We start from the raw sequence: 21,064 nt of genomic DNA on the forward strand, positions 1-21,064 counted from the left end.
CCAGAAAAGGTATTTTGACGAAGGAAAAATCTATTTCTAGGCGAGAGACCTGTGCCGCCCAGTGAACCCTCCCTTGACTTCCCTCCCAACATGGGCCCCAAACCTTGGGTGCTATGAGGAGTGACGTCACTGGCGTGGGTTGGGTTAGTGGTAGTAGTGTTGATCGGCACCTCGCTGTGGCGGGGATTTTGAAGAGGAGATATCTAAATAGTGCGAGACCTCTGGTTGTGAATTATCACGCCCCAGTATATTATACCGACACCTTATATAGGTGAGCGAGCTGGGTTCAACCTGGCATTCCTATGCTTTTTTTCTCTGGTAATATATAGCAGTTATATTCCTTAGAAATAGTGCTTTAGGAATATTTCACTGGGCGGCACAGGTCTCTCGCCCAGAAATAGATTTTTCCTTCGTCAAAATCCCTTTTCTGGTACAACCCAGGAACATAAGTGGTGGACTACCCTTAAATCTGCAGTCTTTTGTGTTGATGGTTCCTCTTTTACTTAAACCAGATGGCTCTGTCAATCACTGTCCAAAGGAAAAAGCAATCCTTTTGGCTGATGTGTTTGACAGTAAGCAGAATAATGAGAAACTTGATTTTCCTCATTCCTGTTTTCCTGAGGCTAAACTAACTGGTTTAGCTTTTCGATCTTGTGAAATTAAAGCTCTGTTGATGGACCTTGATGCTTATGGAGGTGTAGACCCAAATGGCATTTTTCTTTTGTTTTTAATGAAGGCTGCAGATTTCATAGCTCCAAAGTTATCTGTTATTTTGCACAAGTTAACGAGTAGAGGAACTTTTAGCACTTGTTGAATGATTGGTAATGTTACTCCACTATGTAAATGTGTTTGTGGTAGCTCAAGTTCAACTGATTACCGTCCAATTTCCATAACTCATATTATCTAAAGTTTTTTAATGTCTTTTGGAAAAATATCTTAATAGGTTTGTTGAAGGTAATCATCTGTTCCCTAGTTTGCAATTTGGTTTTTGTAAAGGCCTTGGAGCATGTGATGCCCTTCTTAGAATCTCCAATGCTGTACAGAAATCCCTTGATTGTGGTCAAGAAATTTGTATGATTGCCTTGATTTTAGTGCTACCTTTGACCGTGTTAATTATGAGGCCCTTGTTTTTAAACTCAAATAGTTCGGAGTGGGTTGGTCGTTTCTTAGCATTATTATCACATTTTTAAGTACTGTAATAGATTGCAAAGAGTTGTTGTTGATGGGCACCATAATGAGTATAAGAATGTGATATCTGGTGTTCCTCAGGGTAGTGTTCTTGGCCCATTACTTTTCATACTATATACACATGACATGTGGTTTGGCCTAGAAAACAAGCTTGTTGCATATGCAGATGATGCTATACTCTTTGCATCAATTCCATCTCCTGAATGTAGATCTTGGGTTGGTGAATCCCTTAATAGAGATCTAGCTAAAATTAGTGCATGATTCAAAGTAAGTAGGTCAAGGACAGTGGCTCCTCAAAATCTTGTTCTCACCATTGATAATGTTTCTTCAACTTTGTATGACTTAAAATTTTAGGTGTGAATCTGGACAGCAAATTTACTTTTGAGAAACACATTAAGTCTCTGTCTTCTTCAATTGCAAAAAAATTTGATTATTGAGAAAGTCTTGTAAGATTTTTGGTGATCAATCTATTTGAAGAAATTTTAATTCTTTCATTCTACTTTGTTTCGAGAATTGTTCTCCTGTCTGGTCTTCAGCTGCTGATTCTTATCTTGATTTGTTGGACAGTAGCTTACAGTCTATTGAATTTCTTATTCCTGACGTAGATATTAATCTCTGGCACTGTCGTTCAATTAGTTCGTTATGCATGTTGCATAAGATTTTTCATAATTCTGACCATCCTTTACATTCAGATTTTCCCGGACAGTTCCATCCTGTTTGTAATACTAGGCATGCAGTTAGTTATAATTATCATGTCTTCTCCACCGTGAGGCTCAATACTACACAGTATTCTAGAAGTTTTATTCCAGCTGTGACCAAGTTGTGGAATGGCCTTCCTAATTGGGTAGTTAAATCGGGAGAACTTCAAAAGCTCAAACTTGCAGCAAATGTTTTTATTTTGAACAGTCTGACATAAGTTGTTTTATAGTTTATAAATTAAACATATGTTTTGTTGTTGTTACTGCTTTTGAAATATTTTATTTGTATTGTTCGTTATTTCTTATAATATTTATTCATTTTCTTATTTCCTTTCCTTACTAGGTTATTTTTTCCTGTTGCAGCCCTTGGGCATATAGCATCTTGCTTTTCAAACTAAGGCTGTAGCTTATCTAGTAATAATAATAATAATAATAATAATAATAATAATAATAATAATAATAATAATAATAATAATAATAATAATAATAATAATAAAGGGATTTTGACGAAGGAAAAATCTATTTCTGGGCGAGGAACCTGTGTCGCTCCGTGAGATGCTCCTTTCAGCACCATTTCCAAGGCATAAATATTGCTAAATATACCAGAGAAAAAAAGGTGCATGGAATGCCAGGAATAAACCCAGCTCACCCACTCTAATGAGTGTCGGTATAGTAACTGGGGCATGATAGAACCACGACCATAGGTCCCTCACCAGTTAGACCTCTCCTCCTTCAACATCCCCCGGAACTACGAGGTGCCAATCTACACCCGACTTCTGCCCCCCTCCCTCCCCCCCACGACTATCCTCCCCTCACCCCTACCCCTCCCCGCCCTCTCTCCCTCAATAATAATAATAAAATTGATGATACTGATGATGATGATGATGTCTATTAGATAACCTACATAGTCTTTCTATCCCAGTCAGTCTACATCGGAAATTTTCTGCCAGTTTTTTTATTGAGAGCTTTTTATTGAAGTTGAAATGTTCGACTCCTGTAACTCCCTTTGTTTTGCTCGAGTTATAGCTTGGATGTGCTATGATACTTCTTCTTAGATGTGACTCCTCCTGGTGCTTTTGGTCAGATATTGATACCATAGTGTGAAGTACCGGTTCTACTTTGCTTTCTTTATTGTGTATTTGAAGATTTTTTTTACTTAAATTTCCCTTAATTCTAATATCATCCGTAACAAAATCTCTCAAGTATTTTTTATGGCTATCTCTCTACTTTCCCCGTATCCGTTGCTTTGGTTTCCATTTGCTCATAATTTTATTTCGTCAGACAATAATTTCAACTCGTCTACTTTGACGTCGGTAATAATTTCTAACATTAGGGTAAGGAAATAAATTTTACCACAATGCTCTTTATTATAACCACAGGGTAACACCACAAAAACACATTTATACACTGTAACGCATATAACATAGCATAAAATGTGCAATATCTATCACTCGGTAGTAAGTGCCATTGGTGCCGTGAATATCTATCTCTGTGTCAAATTTGCTATTCCTAACAGTGAAAAAAAATCCACATATATTTCTTCTGGTTATGAACAGTAATGGAAGAATCCTTTTTCTTTTTTGGAGCTAAATGGAAGAACTGTTACAATTCCCCAGTGGGAGGAACTCAGAAAATCACATGAAAGACATTGTAAGAATTCACATGGGTCATATATACAAATGATACAATTGCAAAACATAACTAATGATTTTTATAAATTTTTTGATAATTTACATTGAAGAGACATTAGTACAAAGTTTATTAATTTTACATTTTTTTAAATGATAGTAGATTAAAATTACTTGATTGTTGAAATGAACAATGGTGAGAATTTAAGGGAGGAAAAGAATACATAGCATCATATATAGAATGTTGAATGGTATTTAATATGAAAGAATATCTAATAATTAGACTGTTAGTTACTGAAATGGAAGACCTCCTAGGTAGTTGAGGAATATATTTGTAACTAAATTACAGTTCTGATCACTCTATTGGAAGACACCTGTTATCAAGGGCATTAGTTGACCACGGAAATTGTAATTGGAAGATTCTCATTGTAGTTCTTGAGTCATTTGGAAGATCTCTGGATAATGTGTTTGTTACAAACTTTATTAATGGAAGCTCTGCGGAAACACATTGGTTAATGAAGATAATCTATATAAATCCTTGGGATTAGTTCGTTCATATAAATATAATCTTAACATTTTAAAAGAGATTTAATTGAACATATATATTTTATAAATGCAGCCTCTTAAACTTTCTAAAGGGCGCTTAATTGAGCATTATTTATTTCTATTTAAAAACAACATTGTATGTAATCAGGGTTAATTTTATGGGCATTTTGAGATAGTTCTAACAAATTCATGTTCTTTACACCAATAATTTATCTTGGATTCGGTTATTCTACAGAATATGACCTGCAACAGCATTGCATGGAGTATAGTTGAATCTCTTCCTCTAGATCATGATTCATTTGTAAGTTCTTTGGAGGAAGTTATTTTTACAAAAATTGTCTTTGGAATCACTGATGAAATTTACTAAAGAATTATGTTACTTTAAGACTGGTGATTTTGTTATAGTATAAAATTTTTACCACAGCTATCTTTACTCTGATTATTCTTGTCATCTGAAGTTAACATACCCTCCCAATTAAAACTCTGTATCCCACTTGGAAAAAAGAATATTTATTTTTAAATCACTAACACATCTCAGTTTTTTTTTGTCTTGGGTGTTTACTTGACATTTATCATTATGAAAATTATTAGTCTTTCTTACTGAATGAAAACTCGCATAATATTAAAGGACACTAGGATAATCTGACAAATGCACTTCAAAATGGTTTAGAAAACTATAGCTAATGTGCTTATCAGTTTTAATTTATGGTATTGCATGAAGATATGCTTTTGATTTTTACTCGTAAACCATGCTATTGCATCGTTACAGATCATAATCTCTCAAGCAGCCACACTAGATATTTGTAGAATTCAAATACTTTTCCAGTCATACTTGAAACATGGTTAGTGACTTCAAGGATTATCAATTTTCTCATTGGCTAACCTACACTAATTAGATCTTGTCATAAACCCCACTGTACTGTATTTCTGTATAGCCAGGTCAGTTGGATTCAAACTACTCTACATCAAAGAAATCTTGGTGGAATACAGATTTCCAAATTTACCAAGTTGGACATGAATGGTCTTAATCTTGAAAAGATATCTTTCAGGTTAGTATTGTTTCTATTATTAGTCACAGATTCCTAGTTTTATTTTTTATAATACACATAGGAGGATAAGGCTGCTTAATTTTTTTTTCAGCTCAACTACATTGACACATTATGAATGAAAGTATTTGGAAGACTTTGGAGAACCCACAATTAATTTTGTTTTTTATTCTAATGTCATCTGCTTGATTTTTTCCATTGTAGGTGTTTTGCTCTAATTGGGAGAGGTTTTATATCTTGCGACATTATAACATGGGTACGTTACTTTAAAAATAACAAATAGGGAGGGAAAACATTGATTTTTCTGTGATGTTCCCTTAACAAATTTTGTTTTGACTATTTTCTTAACAAATTTTGTTTTTTACTATTATCTGGAATGCTAATAATATTTGAGAATAGATTAATAAAGTGGCAATTCATTATGAAAATAAACGCACTTGTTGAGTATTCACACACACTTGCATATCTGAACATTCAACCGTTTTCAAATGTAAATCACACACAGATTCATCTTTTAACAGAAACATAATCATCAAAGCATCATTATTCATACTCGCCAAAAGCTATAACATGAGTTATACTTCTCCAACAAGATGACACGTTATAATATGATATACGAGTCCATTCTCGGCACTCACTAGGCGATAAATTGTTTATATATTCTAAATTAATGAGGCAACCTATTTAATGTTTATATTACAGTAATACATTACCTTTAGTTATATACAATAATACTTTATGCATCTAGGGTATTAACTATGCCACTGCTGCTAGCAGCACTGCTAGCATCAATTTTATTTGACATTGCTAATTCTACAAAAATAGAATTTTGAAAAAAAATATAGAAGCAATAGTTTAGGAACACAGTTTTATAAAATATAATTTCAACTATAGTCACTCAATATGGGCTTTGGGTAAAACAGGTAAGGAGTTAAGAAAAACTTGGTGAAAACTAGAGAAAGTAAGTAGGAGTTTTACAAATATCTGAGGGTGAAAGTGAGATAAATAGAGTGATTGGAAAGCCTGGTGAAGTTTAATTACTTAGACAAGAATAATATTAAGAAATGATAATCACAACTATAAAAATTAACAGTGATATGTTATCATTCTTTCCTATGTTCATGATAACTTTATGTAACATTGTTTAAGGGATTGGTAGAAAATCCACACAAACTTTCATTAGCTGTACTTTCATGTAACAGGTGGCCCTACAAATGTATCCTGACGAACTTTTCCTTTTCTAGAAAAGACTATGAAACAAATGTTCAGTTGTTAAGGTTTAACTGGAGTTGGGTTTTCCAAAGCCCTTTGGAATTATAAGAATAATACAGAATGAACTAAATGTTCAATTTGCTTTGATTAATTTTTGTGCTTTATTCTGCAGTGATTTGCCATGTACGTGTTTTCATCTTTTATATATCTTTATCATTTTTATTTTAAACTATGCCTTTCCTGTTTGCTCTTCTTCTATTCTCATTTGTTATAACAACCTATTTTACCCCCTTCCTGTGGGGACAATAATAATGATAATGATAATAATTGTGATAATGATAGTCAGTGAAACCTGTTGTGAATCAAATTGGAACTGTATTAGGTATGTGTATTCAATGATAACATCTACTGTGATGGTAGTATTTGCAACTAATGAAAATTTGCATGAACTCTACCTCTTTTGGGTGCACTAAGAGGGAATAGGGAGGTGGTAGTCTTTAACTTGACTAAACATCTCGTACAACACTTTCACAAAAATAGACTTCCATTATGCATGTACAAGTAGTTATAGTATCAGGACATTGACAAGTTACAACAACAGACTATAACACAGTGATTATTTTCTTTTATATCATAACTGCCTGACATCTTTTGATACTGCGTTTCTAATGTATACAGCCTTGATTTCTATACAGTTTGGTTGAAGAAAACCTTTGATAAAGTCTCTTGACCTACACAACAAGGCTTGTAAAAGTAATCAGAAAACAGACTCTAATCTTCTGTTTTGTCTGCTATTATTGAGACAAACAAATCATTAGAATGAGACATTTGAGCTATGGTAACTATAACTCCTATGCAAAATAAGATACATTGCCAATGGATCCTACAGCTTTGTCTAATAACTTTACATGTAACTATTGGTCATACCATAATTTTAGCTTCATTATTGCAACATCTAACATTCAAGAAGAAATGGACTAAATATGATCCCAAGGCTGATGATGGTTCTTTATGTGAATTAGCCATTTTGAAAATAATGATTTTAGATATTTGATTCCTTATATGAGATAATTTATGAATTTATCAAGGAGTGATATGCTACAACTTGTCTGTGGTTACTGTTGGATGTTTAGCAAGAATTTCTTTGTATAGAAAATAATTTATTAGTGTGAGCAATGTAATGATAACTGGTTTGCAGATCACTCTTGCACAGAGATGTAATCTTTTATTTATTTTAATGTGATTTATTGCTACTTAGCTCATTTATGAATTTTCCTCATAGTGGTAGTTATATAATTTTGGTGCTATTTTCAAGAGGGTTGGTGAACAAAAGTAAAATCATGATTAGTGAAAATATTTAGCCTAAGTTTTCTCAAATCAAATCAAATTCTTTTAACACTGCCTGAAGGAGGCTAAAGCACTTGACCAATCATTTTGTTTTATCTTACGATTATTTATTGGCATTGTTTTTTCATCTATCTTAATCTCTTCAGACTTCCAGCATAATCGTAAAGTATTCAGGCTATAGTTTGGAAGAGTAATTGGCTACAGCATTGGTTTTGGCTACCGTATTGGTTTTGGGTCTTTCTGAATAACAGATACATGTATGATTCAGAAGACCTTTTACAGTGAGGCAATGTTAGCTTTGTTGTTGCCATAAAATTGTTTGAGCTCTATCATTGATGCATTAAGTCCGGTGAATATTTCAAAAAACAAATCATGGAGAGTTCATTGTAGTTCTACCTTATACTTTCTGAACAGTATTGATGTGTGAAAATGTTTTTGTCGTTGCAAAACCAACGTAGAACATAAACAATTTTCTGGCATTGCCAAAGCCAAGTCTGCCATGGTCTCATCTATATAGTCTATGAACAGCATAATGAGCACAAACATGAAACATTGAAATAACTTCTAAATTTTGGACTTTGGAATCTATGAGAATTTCAGGCCTATTCCGATATCAATGTTTTCCATACAGGTACAACAAAGGATGACGACTTACGCCTTCCTTTCTAATCCCACCCACAGAAAGTGGAATACCTTAGAAGTAATCATTGGTAAAAGCATTTACAGTAAAACATTAACAGCATCATTGCTTCTGCAATGCTTATTGCTACAAATCCTACATGCTATTCCTATTATTCTTTTCTTTTTTCTTGTTTGATCTTTCAACACTCTTACCTCTCGGCAAGGGCTTACCGTCAGTCTTCAACAAAGCGCTGCTCGATTCTTTTCCGGAAGGCTTACCGTTAGCTTTTACCCCACCATTCGCTTTGGAAGTGCTGTCCGTTGTGGGTTTAGTCATGGCTTTTGACACTTTGATTGAATTTCTGCTTCCTGAGTGAGATAGGAGAGGCACCTGGGAGTTGTTTTTTGGAATCTGACCATCTGAGGCAGCTCTTCCAGCATCTTCATCTGTGGACTGAATTGGGGATAAATTTACATTAGTTAGATTTATGCAAAGATGGTTAATCATGATTAATGCTTGGTAGTAGATATGATGTCTGTTAAAAAGGATCTTTTGTCAAATCATGAAAAATATCCAAATTGATTTTTAATGTGGGTATTTGTTCACCAAACTAACAAACCTTCCATTGTTTATATGTGGATGTATCTTTCGAAAAAATATTGTAACCAATTAGACTGTTGGTGCAAGATGGCAACCCTACCCAGAGCCTGGGTACCCAGAGCCTGGGTAGGGGGTGGCTAGTGGTGCCAACCACTTGTACATATACTCAGGTAGGGGAGTGTTGAACTAGTGCCTGCCAATGCAAGAGCCCGTGCCCAGCACAAGGCTAGACAATCTAACAAGCAAGTACGAACTAGTCACTTTTTCTATTTGGCTTGTAGAGAGTGGATGTGTCCTCTCTCTCCTCCTCAAGGTTGCCATAGACATTGACGAACATTATTGTTTTGCACTCATTTTACGCTTGCTTTCTCTTTTTCAGGTGCGATTGTGCTTGGTTGACGATCATGTTGGCAGACACTGACCCACATTCTTTGTGTCTGACATGTCGAGGGCATCGTTGCGAGCAAGACTTGCTTTGTGACGAGTGTAGGGAGTGGTCTGCCTCCCAGTTTAAGAAGTGGGAGATGCAGGAAAAAGAAAGCTAAGCACGATCTCTCTCTCTCAGAGTCTAACTCGGCGACGAAACTATCTCGAGTTTCCTCTTCTTTGTGCTCTTTTACACCTCTTTCCAAAGCTCCTTCTCTACCGTCTTCCTCTGGAGAATGACAGAGTAGGATCGCAGTCCCTTTAATTCCTGAGTGATCTCATGGACTTGGGGGAGTTATTGCTTCCTCTAGAGAAACAACTAATCCTTCTGCCGCTGAGATGCCCTTCTCTATTTCAAATGTTTCCTTCAACATGGGGCTGAGAAAGATTCTTCACCTGTTGCCAACTTTGCCCTGGGCATTTGCGAAGTTCTACTTTCTCCCTCCGGTCAACCTCAACCTCCTGCTGAGGACGAGCCTTCTAACCATTGGGTGGGTCCGTCGTCTCCTAATTTACAGAACTTAGTTTCTTCCTTTAGGAATGTTTCCAGCTCACAGGCTAGCCTCCTTCCTACTGGTGCTGCACACGGTCTTCAGGTGGACGACTCTGCATCTGTTCATCAATCGCAGAGACGAGACTCATCATCTCGTCTTCCGGGTCGGTCAGCATGTCGTTTGTGGCAATCCAATGATAAGATCGGAATTTATTCTAATCAACAATCACTAGGGCAAGATTCATCATCTCGTCTTCCTGGTCAGTCCAGGACTTAACGCTCACGATACCGAAAGCTACCTCGGTCTCGGCGTTCTTGTCTCCGAAAGCGTTATAATAAAAATTCAAGATCACAAGCTCATGATCACGAGATTTAAGCTCACGTTCACGAGATTCACGCTCGCCTTTATGAGTTCAACATCTCATCTCAGTCTTGATCTAGACGTTCATGTTTACGATCTCAATCTCGATCTAGATATTCATGTTCATGATCTCGACAGTCACGATCACAGGGATGACGCTCACGTTCGTGGGGGCGGCGTTCACAATCGTGAGTGCTCCATTCACGTTCAACAGGACAACACCCTAGACGTTCCCGACACTTCTGTTCATGAATTAGTCATTCCCGTCCTCGAGCAAAACGTTCATGATCACGAGCAAGATGCTCACGTTCACGAACGGGACGCTCACGATCGTGGGCTGAATGCTCACGATCACAAACGAAACGCTCATGTTCAGTTGTAGGACGTTCTAAGTGTTCTTCCAGACAAACTCCGATGGTTAAAGGACATTCCACTGACCAAATCTCTGATGTGTGTTCTGCTAAGTTGCCACCTGGTCTGTTTGCGGCCTGGGGCAGTTTAGCTAACCAGTCGCTGACTCTACCGCTTTCAGCAGTGTCAAAATGCTCCCCAACGCTTCCAGTAGCTCAGGTTCTAAGGCCTTTATCATCGCCTGTCACAAGTGTTGGTCATCTTCCAGTTCCTCAGGTTCCCATAGGTCTTCCTGCTTCTCATTCGCCTTTGGTCCCTCGTGTTTTGGAAAGTTTCCACTTGTGAATCGCTCGCGTTTCAGCGGGATTCTCACATTTTCACTAGTAATTTGCCCAATTTTACAAGTTTTTCATGAGCTCCTCTTATAACGGAATCGGGTTCCTTTACAATTCGTACACCTTCAGTGAAGATTCCCGGTGTGACCACCTCTAGGGGTAGACCGACTCTCTTCCCTGAAAGGTTTAAAGAACCCCCAAATAAGTTTGCTGGTGTTCATATATCTCCTGACAGACCCCTTAGAATAGCTAAGGAATATCTCTCTATGTCGCAGAGACACTCTCCGAAGGCACTTTGGGCATCTGAATGTCTTCCAATTCATAGGCGTTCCTCACCTCCTGGTCTTCCGAAGGAAGCCCTATACCTTTCGAAAGGGGGAAAGCTTCCTTTTTGATATGATACTCTGTTATCAGACCTACAAAAGTCCTTTCTGTTGGCCATTCCACCTAAGCCTCGTCCTTCTCAAATCAGGGGTACCCCACGTATTCCCTTGGAGAATTTGTAGTCGGCTTTCCCTCCCATTCATGGTCACCTAGACCCAAGGAGGACTTCAGTCCCGAGTAGCATCTCATTAAAGTGGAGCTCTATATCCAAACCCAGTGCTAAGGACAGAGTTTCTTCGGTATCAGATCCATGTCTGCAGCTACATCTGTTAACTCCAGGTAGGGATTTCCACTGACTAATCTCTGAATGGAAGAAGGAGAAGGCAATCTATACTCCTCCTCATGCGGATCTTGTCCAACCCCGCACTAACAGAGATCTTTGCTCTCCCAAAGAAATCCCTGCTAAACCTCCTGTCCCTAAGTCTGGCATTTCGAGGGAATCGCAAGCTATTCCTAAGACCTTGTTCTTGGATAGGCATTTTCCTTCACCAAAAGAGTCAAAGTGATACGGTTGACGACTTTTACCCACCCCAGGCTTCCATGGACAAATACTTGGAAGTAGATGATGATGTGGACAAGGACAAAGAATTCCTCCCAATAGCGGCTAGTCCTAACTTCCATTCAGAACAGGAATGAAAGGACTCTGACCCGGCTTTTGGCAGGTCTTAGCCTGCGTGAGATCCTTCAACAGCTTGTCGGATCATGGTACGATATCCCAGGAGGGGAAAAAAAATGGTCCTTGACCAGATTGTTGGTACTCAGAGGCCTCCTGAGACTAGTGCGGCTTTACCTTGGCCATCCTTAAATGTCGGGATATGGTAATAGGTCATCTCCATAAGCAGGTGCCGAAGGTAGAGATCTTACATTTGAGAAACTCTACGCTCAAAGGTTCCTCTCTCTTCTCTCTTGAGGAAGTAGAAAAGGCGGCTGATCGTTGGAGAAAATCTTCTAATGACTTTCTCCTTCAGAGAGCCATGATATCTTGGTCCTACAGTAGGCCTTCACAGCCTCCCAGAAGTCAACTCAACACCTCTAATTCATCAACTTCTAGGGCGAGTCATCCATATGTAAATAACGGAAAGATTGTTAGTCTGATGAACAAATGACAAATTCGTAGATAATTTGTCTTTTTCCCTAACTAATACAAACCTGGAGTTATTCATACAAATTGTCCCGCCATCACCTGTCCCCCAATAATTCCTGCCTGCAAAGAAAAAGTGACTAGCTCAACACTCCGTAAGTATATATACAGGTGGTTGGTAACACTAGCCACCCCGTGCCAGGCTCTGGGTAGGGTTACCACCTGGCACCAGTCTAATTGGCTACCTTTTAGCTTTGCCGAAAGATATATCCATATATAAATAACTCCAGGTTTGTATTAGTTAGCGAAAAATACAAATTATCTACAAAATTATCATTCAGTATTTTATAAAATCATGCTTTAATTGTTACCTCCGCCAACAAAGTTTAGGGGAGGTTTTTTCGCTCTGTCCATTTGTCTTTTTGTGCATCTGTTTGTTTGTTTGTGAACAGCTTCTTGGCAACAATTTTACTCATAGGGTAGTGAAACTTTCTGGTGGGATTAATTGCTATGTTGAGACGTGGAAGTGATTCAATTTTGAAAGTCCTAGGTCAAAGGTCAAGGTGAAGGTTGAGTAAAAGGTTAACTGAATTAACCCTAACCTTAATTGGTTGTCACACAGACTTCAAATCTGCCTACGGTCTAAATTGATTCTGGGGAAGGCAAGCTGGTTTCGATAAATTAGCTGCCGTGGCAGAGGTTTGCAATCTCAGAGTGCTTTTCTAGTTTTGTAATTGTTTTCATCTGCAGGAGCAGTATAGATATATAGAATATATATGTAATTTAATTAGCACACAAGTAATAAACTTTAGTGGTTGTGTTTTTTTCAGTAAGATGCTTTGTATTATATCCAAGAAAAAATAGGCAGATCATTAAGAAGAAATTGATGCTTGTGAGATGATGATATTAATAACATCGATTACATCAATAATAGATCTTCATGATAGTTATGATAATACTTGAATATCTTCTCTATAGTAGTTTGCTATTTCCCCTCCTAGAATGCATTTCTTCTTAGCGCCTTGCTGTAGTAGCAGCATTCTGCTTTTCAAATTAGGTTTGTAGCTTTGCTGGTGATAATGATGATAATAGTACAGTAATTTGTCTTGCTTATAGAAGTATTGAATGCAAAACAAAAATGGAAATCACTAACTAGGAGAGGTGCTCTCTCTACATTTTCTGTGACTGCACCAAAAATGATGCATGTGGAAATATGTTCAATGAAATTAATAAATATATCTTGACTGGTGCTAATTATATCTTGGTCAAGACTTCCTAGCATAGACCCTTAGGAGGTTAATGCCATAAGGAGCACTTTAGTCATTACTAAAGCTTTTTGATGCATGCTATGGGCCCCTAGCTAAATTTACTTTTAAGCTTTCTAGTCTACCTCAGTTCCTGCTTCCTCTCTTCCATTTTGTTGTCCATCCTCTTTTAACCTACTTCATTGTGCAACTGTTGAGTTTTCTTCCTGTTGCACTTCAGTGGTGAATGACCTCCCAGGCCCAAAACCTATTATTCATTATCAAAGCATAGGTAGCTGTCAATTAATAATTTGAAAAAAGATATTGGAACTAAACCCACCTTCAAGGACTCTGTTGAGACGGATAAACATAGCAGTGCCCTCTCTAGGGCTGTAAATCTCTGTGGCGTCACATCCTGAATGCTGCGCAACTCTTTCTCTGGGAACCATGCTGGGGCTTCCTCTGCTAGAAGCTGGAATCCAAAGGCACTGAAAAAATAAGGAATAAAATGTTAGTAACTACGCCTGCTACTTTTGAGGGATGTGTGATATTAGGGCAAGAAATGTTACACAGCCTGGTAAACATAAATCACCTTTTCATGGTATCAATTTGTTCTAGGTTTAATGTAAAGACATGGTGTATGATTATTATAGAGGAAAGCCAGTTTTGCATTCATCATGACCAAATATGCATTTAATAGAATATTTACCATATTAACACGGAATGTAGAAGTGTCTTTTTAATGTAAGAAGAAACATTATTTCATCTTATATCACAAAGAAATTACAATAGTACAGTAAAGGGAGCTTTATATGCCTGATAACAATTAGAGATAACCTGCAAGATTTTTTAGCTTCATAAAATGTAAAAGCTCAAGTTTCATTAAGTAATGTATTGACAATATACACAAGGATCAATTTAAAAGATTTAATACATGTTTGCAGGGCAATTTTGAGCGATTAAAATGTTTGCAGTAATTGGAGACAAGCAATATACTGTAGTTGAGAATTTATTTAGGCTGTAAGCATATTGTGAGATTTCTTCTTGTTTGTGACTGTGCATTGGGAGGATTAATCTCCTCTTTTTAATAATAATAATGTAAATGTGCAGTAAATTTGTTAATAATTGGTATAAAGGCCATGCACTATTTATGCCCAAACGTGTTACTTTATATTATCCTAGTCTTTGAGAGCGGCCATATGCAGACATTCCTGACAAAGGTGAGTTCCTCTTTTATTTGGACCCACAAGTACTATTTATGGTGAGAGCTAGTCATTCTCCGTCTGGTGTATGAACAGTTGCTGCAGTCTTGTTCTCAGGAAAGCTTTCCATAATCATCATGAAAATTTTCAGTCTTTGAATCGTCAAAATCTCTTGCATAATTCTCGATTTCTAAATAATTCATTGTTGACAGTTACCCACCTTTTTGCATAATTAACTTTTTTGTATTTGTGTATTACCTTGCTGGCTTCAATACCTGTTGAACATGCATTTGGCGGTTAGTAGATCTTAGAGTACAAATTTTATTTGAAGAACCAGCTGTTCACCTAATTTGACTATTAGAAAGTGTCCTAGTTGACTTTTCGTTGATATATGCACATAGATTTTGCCTTTATTGTATGCTCATATATTTGTATACTGTATGTAATTGTGTCTCCTAGCTGTATTTAAGAGGCTGTTTAACTTGTTAACATCCAACTTCGACTCTTTAGTGGGGCTGTCATTACCTAATGATGTAATAAAAGGTTTTGGGAAGATTGGATGCCATGCAACTAAGGAGACTATGGAATTTATTGAGTGGTCTGTATTTCACTCCCCAGTAGATTGCAGTAAGAGGAACTTCTCTTCTTATGCTCCTTCTCCCTATGCTGGAAGTAGAGGAGGTTATTGCAGATGTCATCCTCCTTAGCATAAAGATAATATATAGTAGTCCACATCAGGAAAATTAAGGAAATCAAGGGAAAAACTAATTTCAAGAAAGAAAAGGATGTTGAAATGCTCTACAGTTTTGTCTGCCATTGGACTTATTCTAGAGCATTTAATAAACACTAAAGAAGAGGTCAAGTGGCGGACGAAACTGTAGAGCATTTCTACATATACACATAATCTTTTAATTTTCCTTATGTGGACTGCTGTATATAGAGGAGGATATGAAACTCCTGAGACTCCAACCAATGGGCCTAATTCCTTAATGTCAGTCAGACAAACTGATACTCCCAGGTCTTAACAATGATCCTTTTGCAGTAAAAGAGGTATGAAGGGAGCTTCAGGGACCACCTCTGGAAACAGTAGGAAGGAGTGAGAGGGACTTCTGCCCATGGTAACATATGTAAACTAGGGGCATATCTCTAGAGATTTAGGTCACAGTGTTAAAGCATGAGATCTGATCTAGTGGTAGTAGGAACCATGAAAAAGGAGCAAATAGGTTCCCTTTTTTGAAGGCAAGTTCTCCCATTGACCTCGGAGCGAATTATATTCCCCCTTTGCTTAAGGTATATGAAAAAAGTTCCTCTCACTACACTCAAAGGAAGATTAATGATTGAGAAGGCTGTAGAAAATGTGACTGCTGATTTCTCCTTTGTATGGTCCTATTACCAAAGCTTCACGAGGTTTAGACACCCATCATCAATATTGCCCCTCTCAGCTCTTTTAGAATAGAGATTATAGTTAGTATGCATTGTCCCATTTGAAAGGTCCACTTTCTGGCTTTGTTTGACACGACAGACATACTTTCATGTCCCAGGTAGAAATACTGTACCTTTCTGTCTCTTTACAGATCAAGGTCTTTCAGTTAAAAGCCCTGTGTTCCAGCCTAGTTTGATCCCTCAGGTCTTTACATGAGTATGTGCCCTCATTGCTATCTAGGCTCACAGGCAGAATGTCAGGTTGGTGAGGCACCTGGACAACTAGATGGTACTGGTCTCTTCAGCAATGTATTTTCAAAAACATTTTTATAGCCTTGCTAACCTCTTGTTAGCAACTTGGACAAAATCAGATATCGTTCCATCCAAGACAGAAGTTTACATAAATGGATACCCAATAACTTTAATATCACCTACTCTAAACAGGATTTGTAGATTTCAGACCTAACACAGCTATGATAGGAAATATTTATGTATTGTCTTTATTGAAATTAGTGCCTCACAGCTGATATTGTTTGCCAATCAATTTGTTACCATCATGAACAATTTACTTCCAAAACATTGTTCACTGCTTCCAGATCCAGCAACCTCATTGGGTGATGCATTTATGGCTCCCTTGGACGTCATGGAGATGGGTGTTGTTTCTCTATTCTAGTTGATATGACCAGTAATAGGAATATTGCAATAACCAACCTATCCAACCATGAGTCTCACTGCTCCCTTTTAATAAAGTAGGTCTTGTTTCTCAAGCACTTGAGTCTCTTGGTAAACCAAGTACTCAATCCATCAGCATGAATGTATGTGACAAGAACCACCTCAGCCATTAAAATCCACAGATCCAGTTACATGTGTTGAGGTTATTGAGTTGCCACTCTAGAGAAAGGGTCAGTCCCCAAGACACAGAAAAGTAAAACCAAGTGAGGCATATAAAGTGATTGGTGTACTTTGAGGGTGATTAGTCTGTAGTACCATCTTACTGTATATGCAGAGTGAAGAGGTTTACTTTTTTGCTTTAAAAGTACATTGCTGTGCTTGCTCCCAAGTATATGAGGTTAGAAGTTCCCTGGAAACTCCATTGTTGGATATATCGCTAGTCTTTAATTAGGATATGAATGATGGTTCATTTATTTTTTAGGGCTAGCTTTCTAAGAAGCAATATACATATAAAAACGACTAGGTACTTTCAATATGATTTTTGTGTTATTAGTTGCACCCGAGACAACCTCAGCGATGAATATTAGTTTTGAATGCATGTATGAATAGTAGTTTGAACTTTTTCAAGTATTAATAGTAAAATAATCCTGGCTCGTTCAAAATTATTTTATTGCTACCTTGGTATTTTTCTTATATATTGAAAGTTATATACTTTACCTCTTCCATAGTTCTGTGATCAACTGGTAAGCGATAATTATTTTCAATGAGGTTTTTGGTAAAGTGAGGCATGTTATGTCCATTGTTTTTAACTTTTTTTTTTCTTGGTGTTATGATCATTGGTCTACCAAAGGTAGTAAAATCTTCATAGGATGTTGATTTTATTGCATTTGTGTCCTCCTCAGTTGAAAAATTATTGTTGCTAGCCTTAGAATATATCTGGGCTACATCTGGACGTGGAATAATTAGCGATATAGCAAATTATTAGAATAAATTAATTCTTAAGAAATTCCAAAGTATGATTGATTGTGAGGTCTAGGATATTTGACCCTCCCTATCTAGATCTTTTCATTGACAGTATTTCTTAAACTGTATGCAACTCATTTAAAATTCTAGGTTACATTGATGATTACAAACTCACTTTTAAGAAACAAATTCTGTCTCTTCTTTAGTTGCAAAAATAGTACATTGCGGAAGTCTTTCCAGATTTTGAATTTGTGCATTTATGGAAGTCTTCAAAGATTTTTGGAAACTTGTCTATTCTGAGGAAGAGATATTATAATTCTTTTATTATACATACATATACCAAGGCCCTTCTCCCAATTTTGGGGGGTAGCTGACATCAACAAATGAAACAAAACAAAAAGGGGACCTCTACTCTCTACGTTCCTCCCAGCCTGACAAGGGACTCAACCGAGTTCAGCTGGTACTGTTAGGGTGCCACAGCCCACCCTACCCCGTTATCCACCACAGATGAAGCTTCATAATGCTGAATCCCCTACTGCTGCTACCTCCGCAGTCATCTAAGGCACCGGAGGAAACAGCAGGGCCTACCGGAACTGCGTCACAATCGCTCGCCATTCATTCCTATTTCTAGCACGCTCTCTTGCCTCTCTCACATCTAACCTCCTATCACCCAGAGCTTTCTTCACTCCATCCATCCACCCAAACCTTGGCCTTCCTCTTGTACTTCTCACATCAACTCTTGCATTCATCACCTTCTTTAGCAGACAGCCATTTCCATTCTCTCAACATGGCCAAACCACCTCAACACATTCATATCCACTCTAGCTGCTAACTCATTTCTTACACTCGTTCTCACCCTCACCACTTCGTTCCTAACCCTATCTACTCGAGATACACCAGCCATACTCCTTAGACACTTCATCTCAAACACATTCAATTTCTGTCTCTCCAACACTTTCATTCCCCACAACTCCGAACCATACATCACAGTTGGTACAATCACTTTCTCATATAGAACTCTCTTTACATTCATGCCCAACCCTCTATTTTTTACTACTCCCTTAACTGCCCCCAACACTTTGCAACCTTCATTCACTCTCTGACGTACATCTGCTTCCACTCCACCATTTGCTGCAACAACATACCCCAAGTACTTAAACTGATCCACCTCCTCAAGTAACTCTCCAATCCACATGACATTCAACCTTGCACCACCTTCCCTTCTCGTACATCTTATAACCTTACTCTTACCCACATTAACTCTCAACTACCTTCTCTCACACACCCTTCCAAATTCTGTCACTAATCGGTCAAGCTTCTCTTCTGTGTCTGCAACCAGTACAGTATCATCCGCAAACAACAACTGAATTACCTCCCATTCATGGCCATTCTCGTCTACCAGTTTCAATCCTCGTCCAAGCACTCGAGCATTCACCTCTCTCACCACTCCATCAACATACAAGTTAAACAACCACGGCGACATCACACATCCCGGTCTCAGCCCCACTCTCACCGGAAACCAATCACTCACTTCATTTCCTATTCTAACACATGCTTTACTACCTTTGTAGAAACTTTTCACTGCTTGCAACAACCTTTCACCAACTCCATATAACCTCATCACATTCCACATTGCTTCCCTATCAACTCTATCATACGATTTCTCCAGATCCATAAACACAACATACACCTCCTTACCTTTTGCTAAATATTTCTCGCATATCTGCCTAACTGTAAAAATCTGATTCATACAACCCCTACCTCTTCTAAAACCACCCTATACTTCTAAGATTGCATTCTCTGTTTTATCCTTAATCCTATTAATCAGTACTCTACCATACACTTTTCCAACTACACTCAACAAACTAATACCTCTTGAATTACAACACTCATGCACATCTCCCTTACCCTTATATAGTGGTACAATACATGCACAAACCCAATCTACTGGTACCATTGACAACACAAAACACACATAAAACAATCTCACCAACCATTCAAGTACAGTCACACTCCCTTCCTTCAACATCTCAGCTCTCAAACCATCCATACCAGATGCTTTTCCTACTCTCGTTTCATCTAGTGCTCTCCTCACTTCCTCTATTGTAATCTCTCTCTCATTCTCATCTCCCATCACCGGCACCTCAACACCTGCAACAGCAATTATATCTGCCTCCCTATTATCCTCTACATTCAGTAGACTTTCAAAATATTCTGCCCATCTTTTCCTTGCCTCCTCTCCTTTTAACAACCTTCCATTTCCATCTTTCACTGTCTCTTCAATTCTTGAGCCAGCCTTCCTTGCTCTCTTCACTTCTTTCCAAAACTTCTTATTCTCTTCATATGACTGACCCAATCCCTGACCCCACCTCAGGTCAGCTGCCCTCTTTGCCTCACGTACCTTGTGCTTTACTTCCACTTTTTTCTCTCTATATTTTTCATACTTCTCTATACTATTACCCTGCAGCCATTCTTCAAAAGCCCTCTTTTTCTCTTCCACTTTTACCTTCACTCCTTCATTCCACCATTCACTGCCCTTCCTCATGCTGCCTTCAACAACCTTCTTGCCACACACATCACTTGCAGTCCCAACAAAATTTTCTTTTACTAACTTCCACTCCTCCTCTAAATTACCAGCTTCTCTTACTCTAACTTCGTCATATGCCATTTTCAACCTTTCCTGATATTTACTTTTTACCCCGGTTTTATTAGCTCTTCAACCCTCACTAGCTCCCTATTACATCCACCTACTCTATTCCACCACTCTTTTGCTACAACTAATTTTCCTTCCACTAAAAAATGATTAGACATACCGTTAGCCATACCCCTAAACACGTGCACGTCTTTCAATCTTCCAAACATTCTTTTAGTTATCAACACATAATCCATTAAAGCCCTTTCTACTAATCTTCCATTTGCCACTCTTACCCATGTATACTTGTTTTTATCTTTACTTTTAAAAAAGCTGGCACTTATTACCATCTCTTGTTAAACACACATATCTACCAGTCTCTCACCACTCTCATTTTCACCTGGTACGCCATACTTCCCAATGACACCTTCTACCTCTTTTATTATGGCAAGCTTTAAATATTGTTTTCCTGTCTTGAATTGCTTGATAAAAAACTTGAGATATATTGAATTCCTTACCCTTGTTCTGGATATTTGGGTCATCATTGTGCATGCTGTTTATGATTTTCATAATCTTAACTATCCTTTTCATTCAGATTTTCCCATTCTATA

The 21,064-nt window shown here is 37.7% G+C and overlaps 1 protein-coding gene across 1 annotated transcript in view; it reads right to left on the reverse strand.

Moving 5' to 3' along the window:
- Positions 1-3,249: 3,249 nt before the first annotated feature.
- The window catches only part of LOC137624233 (sodium-dependent neutral amino acid transporter B(0)AT3-like), a 96,080-nt gene continuing 78,265 nt past the window's right edge, over positions 3,250-21,064 (reverse strand). Inside the window, exons 12-13 of the mRNA XM_068354741.1 lie at positions 13,903-14,050; positions 3,250-8,740 (exon numbers count right to left, since the gene is read on the reverse strand). Of these exons, the coding sequence (XP_068210842.1) occupies positions 8,441-8,740; positions 13,903-14,050 (448 nt within the window). The 3' untranslated portion in view covers positions 3,250-8,440. The remainder of the gene's footprint in view (positions 8,741-13,902; positions 14,051-21,064) is intronic.

The sequence above is a fragment of the Palaemon carinicauda genome, chromosome 31, assembly GCF_036898095.1.
Source record: "Palaemon carinicauda isolate YSFRI2023 chromosome 31, ASM3689809v2, whole genome shotgun sequence".
Lineage (NCBI taxonomy): Eukaryota > Metazoa > Arthropoda > Malacostraca > Decapoda > Palaemonidae > Palaemon > Palaemon carinicauda.